General features: G+C 35.4%; 4 protein-coding genes across 7 annotated transcripts; 3 read left to right on the forward strand and 1 right to left on the reverse strand.

The window, feature by feature from the left end:
• The first annotated feature begins 446 nt into the window (after window positions 1–446).
• Window positions 447–5,263, forward strand: LOC117781712 (integrator complex subunit 3 homolog). Its single transcript, XM_034618519.1, has 11 exons — window positions 447–746; window positions 817–1,427; window positions 1,508–2,141; window positions 2,207–2,396; window positions 2,611–2,822; window positions 2,970–3,788; window positions 3,844–4,001; window positions 4,367–4,511; window positions 4,576–4,701; window positions 4,766–4,954; window positions 5,015–5,263. The coding sequence occupies exons 1-11, from the start codon at window positions 660–662 to the stop codon at window positions 5,084–5,086; spliced, it is 3,243 nt and encodes a 1,080-aa protein (XP_034474410.1). The 5' UTR covers window positions 447–659; the 3' UTR covers window positions 5,087–5,263.
• An 803-nt stretch (window positions 5,264–6,066) lies between these two features.
• LOC117781716 lies at window positions 6,067–10,845 on the forward strand. Of its 4 annotated transcripts, XM_034618523.1 has the most exons (7): window positions 6,067–6,361; window positions 7,779–8,977; window positions 9,033–9,616; window positions 9,681–9,852; window positions 9,916–10,121; window positions 10,188–10,354; window positions 10,453–10,845. In XM_034618523.1, exons 1-7 carry the CDS (start codon window positions 6,306–6,308, stop codon window positions 10,724–10,726), a joined length of 2,658 nt encoding a protein of 885 aa, XP_034474414.1. In that variant the 5' UTR covers window positions 6,067–6,305; the 3' UTR covers window positions 10,727–10,845. The 4 variants fall into 4 exon arrangements, with proteins under 4 accessions (XP_034474414.1, XP_034474415.1, XP_034474413.1 ...); XM_034618524.1 differs by having other exon boundaries at window positions 6,068–6,465; window positions 9,681–10,121; XM_034618522.1 differs by having other exon boundaries at window positions 6,068–6,361; window positions 9,681–10,121.
• A 141-nt stretch (window positions 10,846–10,986) lies between these two features.
• On the forward strand, window positions 10,987–12,266 carry LOC117781726. The gene is made up of 2 exons (XM_034618535.1): window positions 10,987–11,156; window positions 11,218–12,266. Exons 1-2 carry the CDS (start codon window positions 11,112–11,114, stop codon window positions 11,713–11,715), a joined length of 543 nt encoding a protein of 180 aa, XP_034474426.1. The 5' UTR covers window positions 10,987–11,111; the 3' UTR covers window positions 11,716–12,266.
• LOC117781720 (TBC1 domain family member 20) lies at window positions 12,090–13,890 on the reverse strand. The gene is made up of 4 exons (XM_034618530.1): window positions 13,651–13,890; window positions 12,791–13,575; window positions 12,600–12,709; window positions 12,090–12,539 (listed from the first exon to the last, which is right to left on the reverse strand). Exons 1-4 carry the CDS (start codon window positions 13,703–13,705, stop codon window positions 12,341–12,343), a joined length of 1,149 nt encoding a protein of 382 aa, XP_034474421.1. The 5' UTR covers window positions 13,706–13,890; the 3' UTR covers window positions 12,090–12,340.
• Between the last annotated feature and the right edge of the window lie 260 nt (window positions 13,891–14,150).

The following is a 14,150-nucleotide window of genomic DNA, read 5'->3' on the forward strand; positions in this document are numbered from 1 at the left end:
TAAGTAACGAGTCGTTACTAACGAGTCATTAGTTGTCATCGAAATATCTAGATTATTTGACATAAAATCGTATTTTGACATAAAAGTGCACCAAAATGGATGTTTAATTAAATTTATTGTGAAATGACATTGATTGAAAAGAATTTTATGCAATGTTTTCTGTACTTTATTTTAATTTAGTAAACCACTACTTGGTTTGAACAATGTCGCGTGCGGTGGTTTATAGTTGAATTTTGTATTGTGATACATGAAAATGGAAAAAAAAACATGGAGCTAGTTTCATACTTGTCGCACTGGAAATTGTGTAATATAATAATAACAATAATAACAACAATAATAATATAATAATAATATATTTTATCATTTAAAAATGACTGGTTCATTTAACATTCAGAAAGTCTGCCAACTTGTGGTTTGTTCTCATATGGCCAGGTAAACTTATAAGTTGGCAGCCCCCATTTTAGGCAACCATATTTTTTCTGTCTACCAAAACAGAAATTGCGAATAGTTTTTATTGTTTATTAAATGCTGTTGTACAAATTAAGTTTACCATTATTTCAGTTAATGTTTCTGAATGATTATGAAACTGTATTGTAACTAAATACCATATCAGGTTATTCAAAGAAATACTCAAACAAGTATCTACATTGCACACGCAAATGGAGCAACAGCAACAAAAAAGCGCAGCTCACGTCTCCAAATTGTTTGTCTGTACGGCTGTCGACTGTAAAGATGAGATCGAAGAGGTGCATTCAATTTTACCCCAAAATTCAAAACTGTAAACAAATAATAATGATTGTGATTACTTTGATTTAGAAATTTGAACGCTCGTTCATTAACCTGCAGCAACAAATTGCGGGCCTCAGTGATAAGGAAATGCACGACATGCTCTCACAGTTTGTGTGCAAGGAGAAGCAGCATGAGGAGATTTCAATCGGATTTTTGTATATCATATTAACTGATCCGGCGATGGCGCCTAAAACATATCGGGATATAACACTTGTATCGAGGGACGGCATGAGCGCAATTGTTGCAAATCTCACAATTTTGGTAGTTGAAAAGTATGCAAAGCTAACGGAAACAGCACGGAGGCAACTGATCTGGGTGCTGCGGGAATTTGTAAAGCATCAGGTGCTCAGTGTGGAGAATGTTATCTGGAATTGTTTGCGACAAGCGGGTGGAGGAGATGTATCCCATAAGAATCTGTTTCTTGTTGAAAGCCTTTTGGATATATTTATCGAGTATAGGGCATGGCTGGAAACCAATCCGTTCCTTGTACAATCGACAGTTTACAGTTTCGTGCGCCTCATTGAGGATCATGCCAATCCTGCCTTGCTGCCACTACGCCAAAAAGAGGTCAAGTTTACTATTTCGCTAATACGGGATCGTTTTCATGATATTATACCACTGGGAAGAGATTTTGTACGGTGAGTTGAAGCTGAAATTATTACTCACTAAGCATTGCAAATATTAATTCATATTTTCGATTATTTACAATATTTTATAGGCTTTTGCAAAATGTTGCACGCATTCCGGAATTTGAACTCTTATGGCGAGATATCTTATACAATCCGAAAAGCTTACATCCGACCTTTAATGGAATTTGGCATTTACTTCAAATACGTACCAGTCGACGGTTCCTACAATGTCGATTGCTTCCTGAAATGGAACGCAAGTTACACTTTCTGGCATCGAATGTGAAATTTGGTAATCAAAAGCGCTACCAAGATTGGTTTCAAGACAAATATTTTGCTACGCCGGAGTCGCACAGTTTGCGGTCAGACCTGATTCGTTTCATTATTAACGTAATTCATCCCACAAATGATATGTTATGTTCTGACATTATCCCAAGATGGGCAATTATTGGCTGGCTTATATCATCATGCACCAATCCCATAGCTTCGGCCAATGCCAAGCTATCGCTGTTCTACGATTGGTTATTTTTCGATCCGGCAAAGGATAACATTATGAATATAGAACCCGGCATTTTGGTCATGTATCATTCTATACGAAATCATCCATTTGTGAGCAGCACATTGCTAGATTTTCTGTGTCGAATCACTAAGAATTTCTATGTTAAGAACGAGGATAGAATAAGATTGGGCGTGTACAATTCACTAAAATTGATACTCGATAAGCAGGTAAGAGTATTTTCTATACATAGAATATAGAATGTTTGCTAAAGATAAATAATTCTTATTTGTAGGTCATTCCAAACTTACATCCGCTTTTTGAGTCGCCGAAACTCGACAGAGAACTACGTAATTTAATACGCGAAAACTTCAGAGAATTTGTATCGCCGGTTTCCAATATTCCACAAACCATGTATCCAGTGACACATCCAATTCAAGCACCGATTTTTAAAAAAGAAGCCGATCAACGGATGATGCCAGGTGGTATGTGTGTTTATATAAGTATTCAACAAAATATTAGTCAAGCAGAGCTCTGTTTGATACCCATTTCCACAACATTCCTGATGTAGCAGTTAAATTTTAGTTAAATACTATGTAAACCTAAGAAACAACTAAACTTCCCATAAAAACTTTTAACATTCAATGCATTTTGCATATCTGGTCAAAAATATTTAATTCAAATTGATTTTATTTGCAGAGAACATTGATGTTGGTGGTGTGGCATTTGCAGCTGGTAGCGGCACAATTTCACTGGTGGACGAGGACAACAAAATTGCTATTGCACCAGTGGAAAGCGTGGAACGTGGTGAACTTGAATCTGTATTCAGCGACGAAGACGGTGAAAATATGGGCAGAAGCAGCAAAAATGATGAAAACACCGATGACGATGATGATCTACCACTATCAAAGGTTTGTGCTTAACAGAGCTATTAAAAATAGCAATTAAAAGCTTTGTAATCAACGAATTTGCTACTGATTTGTTTGCAATCCAAGAAAAACATCAATAGGAACTCTTAATTTAGTTAAAGAATGAATTAAATATTTATTTTATTTTAGGTGCGACTTAAAGAAAAACCAGTTCCCGAAAGAGTCGAGTTGCCCGATGCAATTGCCGAATCATTCGAGATATTTGTAACAAAGCGCAACTCCTTCACATGGGAAGCATTTTTGAAAGACTTTCGTACGCTACCTGCCTCAAACATGGATGAAGCGCAGCTCAATTATGTGATCTCAAATACAGTTTTGATTCTACGCGAAACATTGCCACAACAAAACGTATTCTCGGAGAGCAAGACAGAGGAGAAGTTTTTAGCGAAAAGCATTAGTTATCCGTTATACGGTCTATTTCGGTTTCTTTATGAAAACGAAGATAAGAGCAAAAAACCATTTCAAACCCTACTATCTGAGATATGCGAACGCTTAACCGAAACCGGATATTTACTTCTCTATTTTATGAAAATTCACTGTAAACTGCAGACACGCAAAAACGTACAGCAAGCGTATCAGTTTAAAACGACTGTTTATCGGCAAATATGTGAAGCAACAGATGAGAAAATTGGCATTTGTCTTGTGCGGGATCTTGACCTACTTGAGAAGGAGAACACTACGATATATTTATGGTTGCTGCCTGATATTTACAGGGAGTTTAAAACAATTGCCATAAATAATACAGAACTTTTGCGTATCACCCTGCGATGCATTGACGCCAAGAATGTGCGTGACATTATGTATTCGATTGCTCAAGGCAAGCTAACAATATTCAAACAAGACGGTCTAATCGATTGTATTCGCGATAGTCTGGAATATGAGACATACGAACAGTTCTGTCTTTGGCAGCTCATCCAGGCACATGATGTACCCCTAAAGTGCATACAAGTGAGTAGTGATTGCTCGTCTTTAATTTAACATTTAAATATATATTTTCTTTAAGGATTTACTGCCGGAACTTGAAGCTGCAAATCATCCAGAGGCACTTAGCCATTTGCTGCTGCTATTGAAGAATGAAGAGCCCACAAATGAGATCATCAGACTTTTGCTCAGCAGGGAAGCCAAATCCAGAGGAGATCCGTTTGTCACGTCGGCTTTAAGGTGCGTAAAAATTCAAAAACTTGCGAGCTACGAATATTTTTATAAGATTTACAAAGATAAAACCAGAGAAAAAAAGGGTCAGGAAACTAAATAAAGGACGAAAAAAATAATGCGACTAAAAAGTTGAAATAGGAAAAACATTTAAAACACACAAACTAAAAAAATAAACTATTTTATTAACATTATGAAAAATTAGCTAAGTAGATTTTACTGACACCGTTTGAAATTCCTTTTTTAATAGTTAGATTTTATTAAAAACCTTTTTAATTTTGAATTTTTTTTTAATTTTGGATTCCTACATTTTATTTCATAATTAAAAGTTTTTTAGTTTAGTGTTTTAAATTTGTAAAATCTTTTTTAATCAGATTTTGGTGTCAGCGTTGCGAAGAAAAACTTTCGGAAATCATAGCATCTCTGCTCACATCCAAATATCCGAGCTCATCACCCAACAAGCGAAAGCGGCCATCCAAAGGAAGTTCCGCTGCAAGCAGTACTCCATCTGCCGATAATGTGAGCATATATACGCATATTTCAATTAAAACTTGTTTTTAAAAGTTGTTTTTATTCTTTACAGGTATTAAACCACCTGGAGCATTATAGAAGAAGCTGTAGGCATGGAACAGGCACAGGATTATATGTTCATGATATGATGCAGCGAGCACTGCAATCAGCCTATTCTCACAGCAATGAGAGCACAAAGGTAAGCGTCACTTAAACATTTTAATTGACTTCGGTATTAATACTTTTGTGTGTTTCTTGAGCAGAAACAGTTCAGCGATCTTTTCGCATTGGCAGCGGAGGATGAAACCACTGCCGTTGGCCGACGTGGAGGCAGTGGGCGTGGCCGCAAGCAACCAGTTAATAAAAAGGACTCCAATAGTCACAGTGCGGGGAATAAGAAAAATTCAGATGTTGTAAAAACAATATACTCGTCTGATGAGAACTCTAGCGAGGTAAGATAGTTTTCTATATACAAATTTATCATTTTCAGAATTTATAATTATATATTTCAGGAGGATTGGTCAAAGCATAAAGTAACGCAGCCGGCAAAGAAGAGAAAAAAAGCAATTAATGATTCCGACTGACAGTGTCCAGGTCAAATGCAGTCCTCGGCCTTAATCGGTTGCTTTGATGATAAAAAGTACATGAGACATGAATATGAGTTTTTAAACGAAATTGCTTAAGTTCGAAATGGTTTAAGATTTTATCAATTTATAATTAGTAAAATCAATTATAGAATTTTTTGAATGTTGAAATTGTAACGTTATATTTTTTTATTTTTAATAAAAATAAAAAAAACTTATTCAACAGATATTCATATATATATTCATAATTATACAAAATATAATTAAAATTTATTAAAAAGTGTACAAAATCATAATTTTGTAATATTAAATGGTTTATTTTTGAAACAAAAAAGTTTGAGGCAATGGCTGGTTTAGGTTTTTATCAGGAATTGTAAAAATGATCAAATCAGGAAAAACATCTGGATAAATGTGGAAATTTCAGATTGATTAAAATGAGCAATAATATTTAAAAAAAAATTAAACCCAAAATTATAATTTTAACAATTTCTATTTGCTAAAATTTTGTTTAATTATATGGAGAAAACAACAACTTCAATACAATAAATGTGATCTAGTTGTCTAGGGCTACTCTGTTTCATATATTCAAACCTACACGCACACATACACAAAGAAGCACGTTACAAAGCTGCACCCACTAGGTGGCGCCAGTGCTGCCTCCATACTTTGTAAAATATTTTCTGCAATATACATTACATACATACAAGCTAAGCAAACCGTGGAAGCTAATCAGAAATATGCACGTAAATTATATGCGGCCGCCTTCTACCTGTTACATGCCAATGGGCGCTGGGACAGACACACATATGTACGAGACTGCTTGAAACCCGCTCACTGAATTGATCATTATGAATGAAAAAGAACTGGTAAAATTCTCTCACACTCGTACACACAGACACACATACATAACAACTTAAGCTTCAGTTGGATTTTCTTGGGCCACATAAAGAGCGCAGACTTTGGCTCACTCTCGGACTGACTCTCTACTCTCACTGACAATGGGAAGTCAAGTTTCCAACTGGCGCGATCGATGTTGTTGTGAAAGCGTTTCTGCGCATTGTGATCGCTGCTGTCTTCGCAGTCCGGTAAAATAAAAGAAAACGGAACGCGATATTTGGCAAAAAAAAAACCAAATATAATTACGTTTTAGTTACTTGAAATAATATATGTACATATGTAATTGTTCGTACAAGTGTCCAGCTAATCATAAAATGTATCCATGTCCATAAAAATATATGTACCTGAGTCTGTATGTATATACATATGTACATGCAGGTAAACATTCAAACAAAATTCGAATGTGCCCTCTGCAAACAAAGCAAAAGCAATGATAATTTTCTGTGAAAAAGAAAGTTATCTATAAATTATGCCAATTATTTGTAAGTTAATGCAACAACTCTTCGGTTATGAATTTAAAAACAAAACGAATTTTTGCTAAAGACGTATTGTGTACCTGAAATACCTGAATTTGAATTTGCATATGTGTATTTATTGTGGAATGTGTTGTTGGCAGAAACGTTTCTCTTAATGCACACAAATATGTATGTATGTATGTACGTACGTGTGTATGTATGTATTTACGTAGGGTCCATGAAGAGAGAAATGCATATGTATGTCTGTTTGTATGACAGTAATTAGGTTTCGATAAATGATTACTGATGAGAAAACCATTTGTGGGTCAGAACGCACACATACATGCGAACATTAAAAAAATACATAAATACATGAATGTGCAGAGCTAGCGATTTTTGTTGTGATGTTAAGTCTGCAAGCTATGTATCTACATATGTATGTACATATGTATGTAGATTTAAAAAATGCAATTCTGCAGTACAAATTTTGATATTAATAAGTAAATCAAAATTATCATAGATATTGTTGTAAAGAAGATAGAAAACAATTGCTCTACACCTGTTATTGTGTAGTTCATCGTGCAAACGTCGACTTGTAATGCAAACTTATACATATACAGTGTGTAATTATTTTGACAAGGATCAAATTTCAGATATTATTTTAAATTTTATCTTAAAAAAAAAAACACAATTAATTGGTGATTTATGATGAATTTACCAGTAAAAATTAGATTGGGGTCTAACCTAGTTTATTTTAAAAAATTCTTTGAAATTTCTATACAAAATGAACTCTTTTGTTGTTGTTTTCTGCAACTTTCATTATTGTGGCCCGTTTACCAACACTAATTATCTTCAACTTGTCAATTTTATGATCTTTTTACCATCTACATCTAATGGTCTTGTCAATTTTAATGTGAAAAATCTCAGTAGAAAAACAATATCATGAAAAATTATGAATACATCGGATAAAGAAGCTCGAGGACCATTTACATTCCCAAAACCACTATGATGTAGGTTATGTAGATGCTAAAGAAGCTACTTGTGACCGTGTGACCAAATCAGTGTTGGTAAACGGACAATAGTAGTGACAAATTACACAAAACAACCATGCAAAATTAAATTTTGTATGGAAATTTCAAAGATTTTTAAAAAATAAACGAAGTGTGACTCCAGCCTAATTTTTACTGGTAAATTAATCATAAATCACCCCTATTTATAGTTTTTTTTTTTTGTTTTGAGATCAGAAGCGCATTATTGATAATTACCATCAAAATATTTGCTTGACTAACTGTATATGCATGCGCATGTAGTTACATTTCATAAATGATTTTTAATTGCAGAAACACCAAAATGGGGAATTCGGGAAGTGCTCACAATATAAGTAGTGGGAGATCGGGAATCGATCGAACCTCACAATTTCAATCACAATTTAAACACCTTGGACATAGTTCGCATCATCACAGTCATAGTCAGAGTCAGTTGAGTAGAACTGGCTTTAGAACTAGCCCAATTAATCCGCAACGTAATTTAAATCCACAATGGAGAAGATCATATCAACCGCCAGGTTTTGATAAGGATTCAAAGGCACAAGCTGAAGTCCCTTTTAAGGTTTTGCCAGAGTTGGACAAAAAGCTAAATTTGAGGGCTACAACGAATGGTGCAATATTAAATTCTGGAGGAACGATTAGTGGAAGAAAACCGAATGAAAATCATACTCAAAGCATCTCAAATGCTCTTAGTCAAAGATCCAAAACATTTATAATAGAAACAGCGAGAGATGGAAATAGAAAAAATGATCAAAATTCCGAATTCACACGATCCCAAACGTTGCTATACGTTAAGACCAAGACGAGGGATTCGGAGACAAATCTCTCACGAATGCAACGGCATACGTATTCAGAGCCTGAACTTATAAATAAACTGAATCAATCAAAACCCACTGCCACTAAGAATGTGCTGGAATCTACATCTAGACCAAGTAATCGGAACAAGTATTCCAAAAAGCGAAGAGCTCCCGAAGCTCCAGCAGCAGCCAATCCAACTACTCCAATCATAAAGAGTAATACTGAGATTTTGCGCAATCCAAATCCGAATCCGAATTTAAAACCAGATCATGCAAAACCAATACACTTTGCTAAGAATTCAGATCGCCAATTGAAGCTTACAAAGCCATCACCAGTGAAGCCAGTTCAGAACCGAAGTGACGTCTTTAAAAGAGGAAATGAAAATCGAAACTCTTTGGGTGGTAATCAACATGAAAGTACTTTAATAGAAAGACCTCAATTCACCTATCGACGAGAGAAAAGCTCCGATGCCATCATGTTGAAAAGTCGCAAATCAGAGAATTTCGAATTGAAAATCCCAGTGAATATGGATAATCATCAGAAGTATGATGATCACAGCAATATTCAAAAAACTGCAGCTCCAAAAGGAAATGTGGATGATGTGATTGTTTCTGCTCAAGGAAATAAAACACAACGCACATTTTATTTTGGCATGGAAATGGTAGGATCCGCAGATACTACAAAAACAGTCACTGGTGAGTACTAGTGAAATTTACACTTTCTCATCATTCTAAGTATACACTATTTTAGCTGACGAGAATCTTGCCAGCGATGAAGCTCAGCTGCCAAATATTTTAAGCTATGATATGGAATATAAAAACACGAGCATTCCGGAGGAGAGTATGAATGATAATGGATTACTGGTGCATATTCGGCCAACTCTACCTCGTCGACAGGCAGAGACACCTTCCTTTAGTCCAACATTGGCTTGGCGTTCACTCATGGAAGAATTGGATCGCGTGGAGAATTCGCAAATGAAGGAGAGTTTAAATATTTGGACGGGAAATTCTGCCAGTGAAAGACCTATACAACCAAACCGAACAACACAACAACAAGTTCGTCAGGTCTCCAGATCGAACCAAATACTTAATACGTGGACTCCCGAACAAGATCTTGGCGAGGATAATGATGACAGAGCTAAGGGACTTAGTACAGATGATGACTCGAGCTCCGATGAGTATCGCTCCAAATGGGAAGGAGATGGCCTATTGTTTTATGGTAGCAAAATGAATAAAAAGTCAGGACAAACTGTCGTATCGCCCATACACACCTTTAGCCTATCCCTCCCAAGGGATTCCCATCTACAACATAATCGAGGAGTAGACGCTGGCGATGTAAGTACAATATATATAAATATCGTAAATTTATGAAAACTTTAATAGCTTCTCATTTCTGAAGGTCTGCATCTACAAGAGTCTACAAAAGTCCAAGACAGAGGATTTTTTTAATAACAACACAGGTCCATCTGCTTTAAGTCCCAGAAAATCGAATCCTCAGTCCGATCCGACCGATGTTTCTGTAACCAAATTTGAAGGCTGTAATAATTGGTTGCTACATAAAAACGTCAGTGGTATGGAAAATCATACTAAGAGTCTAGAGTATAATAGTAAAAGGCAAAGACTGCTTACTATAGAACCGCAATCGATTAAATTTCTAACTGGAGGAAAGCATGTAATGTACTTACCAGGAAGCAACGACCAACCAAATCAAATGAAACCTGTGCAGACGGAACCTCAAGCAGATGTCCAGCCAAAACTCAAAGCAAATCGCCATTTTAAAAGTAGACAGCGACATATTCCTCAAAGTTTACAGGATAAAACACCAATTTTTCCAACAACGGTAACAATCCATAAAATATTTAACTACTAACAAGTCTTACCAACAAATAATATAATAAATTTGCAGTCCATAAAGGAACATAGCTTGAAACTGGAGGATGAGAAGCCATTGCATCAACGTTTCTCATTCAATAATCCTGTGCGACTTTTGGAGAAAAAATTGCATACGGAGAAATCGGTTAAAGCCGCTAAAACCAAAATGTCTTTGGAAGGGGAGCTTGAAGCGTTAAAAAAGTAAGCATGTTAATCTATATATTTTTTTTTCGAAAATAATAATATTATTTTTCAAGACATCAACATCCGTTTTTTATTCACCTCTCTTTTTATTTTAGGGTAGAGGAAGATTTTCAACGAAATCGTGCTAATGAGAAGGAGAATATACAGCATCAATTACGACTTCATTTTGGCACTGACAATGAACAATTCGAACAGTATCATAGCTTACCGATAGCTCCAGTTCTTGATAGATTTTCAGCTATTAATCTCAATGAGTCGAATAGTAAATTATTTAGCCGCGATGATCCCGAGGGCTGCGTTTCGAACGTGCCCTATACTGCAAGTGAAAATGAGGAGCACAATATTAATTTCACTACGAAAATATTTTAAGTTAGATGTACAAATCTGTAAATAATTTAATAGCTTCAAGCTCAAGAAATGATTTCTTTTCACAAATAATTGGACAACTGACAACTGTAGGGAAATTGAATAATAATGACAGCCAAAAATAATAAGTTGCAATATCTGTCTTTTTTTATATCCGACCACATTTAATTTTTTTTATTTATTTAGTTCTTTTAGTTGATGTACTATTTTATTTAAATATTCGTTAAATAGAAATTTGTACTGATAGTCACAGTCACTGATATGTTTTTTTTTGTAACTGTTACAGTTGTCACTGTGACCGCAATAAAAGCATATCGCTCATCGCTATTATCGATGAATTCGATAATTATATTAATGTGAAGTAATCGTTTTTGCAGCAGCCGAAGCAATGGAATTGTTGAAGAATATCAATAATAAAGAAATATTTATGGAGGTACACTGATGAATTTAATAGCTTAATTCGGCATTTATTTTAATTAAACTATCTCTGGCAGGTTCTTCATTTATCAATTGATTTTCTGATTGGAAATATAAGTGATCAACAGGCACTTCGCTTGTCACACAAATATGGCTTTCAAAATCCAGATGATTTCTTGCTTGCAACGCGTACAATATCCAAATACTACAGGAATTGTTGTACAGATAATGTTGAACCAGGTGCTGCCGATAAGTTGTCGTTTCTAAGCCCCGACTTAAGGCCACTAGTGCCGTTGGTGCTTGCGGCCAGACAAGACGCCGTGGAATATGCTCTTGGGCGATATGAATATCTGAGAAGTAACACAAAGTGTGTGGTGTCATTTGATTGGGACACTCGATTGATATTAGGCGACAGCAGCTATCGGAGTAATGTACGCCAAGTGGTTACAATCAACTTACACTGTCGATCCAATTCCAAGGATGAAACTCTCATGTTCGAAATGAACTTGGATCAACTTAATGCATTCATCGAGGTATTAGAAAAATCTCTCAATAGCGACAAAGCAATCAAATAATAATATTGGGCATACTCTTAGTTACACTCCTTATCTATAAGCAAAAAAAATAATAATTGGATGAGCTATATTACTATTCAGTCCTCTACATGTAAATAAAATATAAAAAAAAATTATTTAAATAGATGTAAAAACCTCATTTTCTATCGGAAACATTACAAGTATCATTTTAATTAGTATATAGCCAAAACAATAATGAATTTAACAAAACATATAGTTATATATAACTGTACATAAATTTTTGCAGTATTTATTAATGTATGCATAATAAGATAAACGAGTTGCTCGTATGTACATTACTTCACTATTATATTGTTATAAATTCATGTGACGAACTTCATAAATATATTATATTACCTTGTAGCTTACACATATGTATTAACCTCTGAATTTATTCAAAACTACATTCATTTTTACAATCAGCACACGGCTTTAAACATTTAACCCAAAAACCTTTCCATAATGTACATAGTTCCTTTTGGGTATGTTAATTTTCACATGCATGTTTTAAGAGTAGGTGAACGAATTAATAAAGGCAAATTTCGACCATACAACCGACGGTTTTCGGCTGTTTTGGTATAGAGCGGAATACATAGTATAGCGTTGGATGGAAATAGCCAATGACTCAGCTAATACCCGCAGCTAAATACTGATTCTTGTAGTAATATGCACAAATGCCTACCACAATCGAAACAGCGGTTGTCATCATAAGCGATTTTGGGGTCAAGATATTCAAAAACCATTTACTTAATTTATAGTTTGGCTTAGAAGACGCTGAACGTGGACGCAATCGGTGTCTCTCTTCCAGCAGTCGTTGCTCTTTCCTAAAATTAACAATATTAAATATAGTAAAAATGTTGAGCAATAGTGGATATTTTACTTACTCCAATTTTATAAGTTCCTCAACCTTTTTCTCGATTACAGTCAAACTGTATTTTTCGTATAATTTACTCGACGTTTTCAACAAATCCTCAAACGGCAAATCATCTGGTAGCTGCAAATGTTTAAATTTAGCAAGATAAGCAAAGGTGTATAATATTATTGATGTTTTTGAAATGTTTTTGGATTATTGTACCTTTGATAAGAGACAATGCACCGATGCCATATCACAGTCCTCGCTCAATATTGCTTGTGATCTAAACAACAGAATTGCAGCAGTCACAAAAATTGGTGAATATATTGGGGAGGCTAGGAAGTAATCATACAATCGCACAACGGCTTTGTATGAGTTCAAGCTGTGTCCGAACCAGGTTAAATACCAGGGCAGGGCAAATAATGTGCCCACCGATGAGCGTTGCAGGAACTGAAACAGTTCGGGCTGTTCATATAAGACCACTGGCCAAATGAACATGAGACGCCTTTGGGTTGCCTCCATTGTTTCCTGCATGCACTCGGAAAAATGCGTTGTGGACAGCTCCTCCATGATGGCATAGGCAACCTCTTCGCCAGCGACCAAGAGAAATGTTACTGCCACATCGTGATACCCTTGATAATAGCGCAAATTTGGATACTTTTTAATAACGCGCAGTATGAGAACAGTCAGTTGATCCTGCAATGCAATGCGCTGTTCATAGGGAATGCCTGGAGGAAAGCGTTTCAGGGAACGATTTACATCAAGCACAACTTGATTGTATTCCGGGTGAGTTTGCAACTCATCGAGGGTTGGAGCACGCTCCAAGCTGGTGACATCCACTCCGGCCAACTGTGGCCACAAAATGCGTCTGAGGTCATCGTTTACCAAGCCCAAATCACTCAACGCCAGTTTGCGCAGTTCCTCGATTGGTATGTGGTTTTCCGGGCTGTCAGCTATTAATTTTTCAATTGCCAGTCGTTTATTGCGTTCGTCATCGCTCTCTGGACCTACGATTACATATATACATACAACAATTATCAACATACAATCTGCCGTCAAGTGTCGAAGTTATTGTGACATACATTTTTCGAAACTTAGAGGGGGAAGATCGATTATTATTTCGTCAACATTGGTCATCGTTAACAAAGGTAATTAATTTTGTCTTGCTTCTGCCCAAAATTAGTTAATCAATACTTCTGATTTCACGCCAGTGTCTACAGTTCACAACTCTACTTTAAAAACATGTCTGTTGGCAAACATTATTATGATTTAATTTATTGGTAAAAAATTCTCAATCTTGACAAAAAAAATAAGTCAGATGTATTGCTATCGATAAGTTTGCATCCTATCGGAGCACAGAAATGGATTATTCGATTACTCTTTTTTTTGCGAGCTTATCGTTAATGGGATTCCTAAGACCACTGTTGCTAACTTAGCTATTTTATAGCTAAATTTTCAAAAAAGGTAAACAGAAATATTGACATATTTTTTCAAATAAAAATATTAATCTTTGTTTAATTTTACATAAAATAACTCATTGTTATTTAAAAAAAAAACTTATGCGCTCCATATAGAAATCACA

This window comes from Drosophila innubila (genome assembly GCF_004354385.1).
Source record: "Drosophila innubila isolate TH190305 chromosome 2L unlocalized genomic scaffold, UK_Dinn_1.0 4_B_2L, whole genome shotgun sequence".
NCBI classification, from domain to species: domain Eukaryota; kingdom Metazoa; phylum Arthropoda; class Insecta; order Diptera; family Drosophilidae; genus Drosophila; species Drosophila innubila.

Excerpts from the sequence above, each read along its gene's own strand:
- LOC117781712 (XM_034618519.1), top strand. The coding sequence starts at position 660 with ATGGAGCAACAGCAACAAAAAAGCGCAGCTCACGTCTCCAAATTGTTT. Across the intron at positions 2,397-2,610 it reads TCAACGGATGATGCCAGGTG|AGAACATTGATGTTGGTGGT; the intron begins GTATGTGTGTTT and ends TTTTATTTGCAG. Across the intron at positions 4,002-4,366 it reads TTTGTCACGTCGGCTTTAAG|ATTTTGGTGTCAGCGTTGCG; the intron begins GTGCGTAAAAAT and ends TTTTTTAATCAG.
- LOC117781716 (XM_034618522.1), top strand. The coding sequence starts at position 6,306 with ATGTCCATAAAAATATATGTACCTGAGTCTGTATGTATATACATATGT. Across the intron at positions 9,617-9,680 it reads GAGGAGTAGACGCTGGCGAT|GTCTGCATCTACAAGAGTCT; the intron begins GTAAGTACAATA and ends TCATTTCTGAAG. Across the intron at positions 10,122-10,187 it reads CACCAATTTTTCCAACAACG|TCCATAAAGGAACATAGCTT; the intron begins GTAACAATCCAT and ends ATAAATTTGCAG.
- LOC117781726 (XM_034618535.1), top strand. The coding sequence starts at position 11,112 with ATGGAATTGTTGAAGAATATCAATAATAAAGAAATATTTATGGAG. Across the intron at positions 11,157-11,217 it reads ATAAAGAAATATTTATGGAG|GTTCTTCATTTATCAATTGA; the intron begins GTACACTGATGA and ends TATCTCTGGCAG.
- LOC117781720 (XM_034618530.1), bottom strand. The coding sequence starts at position 13,705 with ATGACCAATGTTGACGAAATAATAATCGATCTTCCCCCTCTAAGTTTC. Across the intron at positions 12,710-12,790 it reads TGCATTGTCTCTTATCAAAG|CTACCAGATGATTTGCCGTT; the intron begins GTACAATAATCC and ends AAACATTTGCAG. Across the intron at positions 12,540-12,599 it reads GAGGAACTTATAAAATTGGA|GAAAGAGCAACGACTGCTGG; the intron begins GTAAGTAAAATA and ends TGTTAATTTTAG.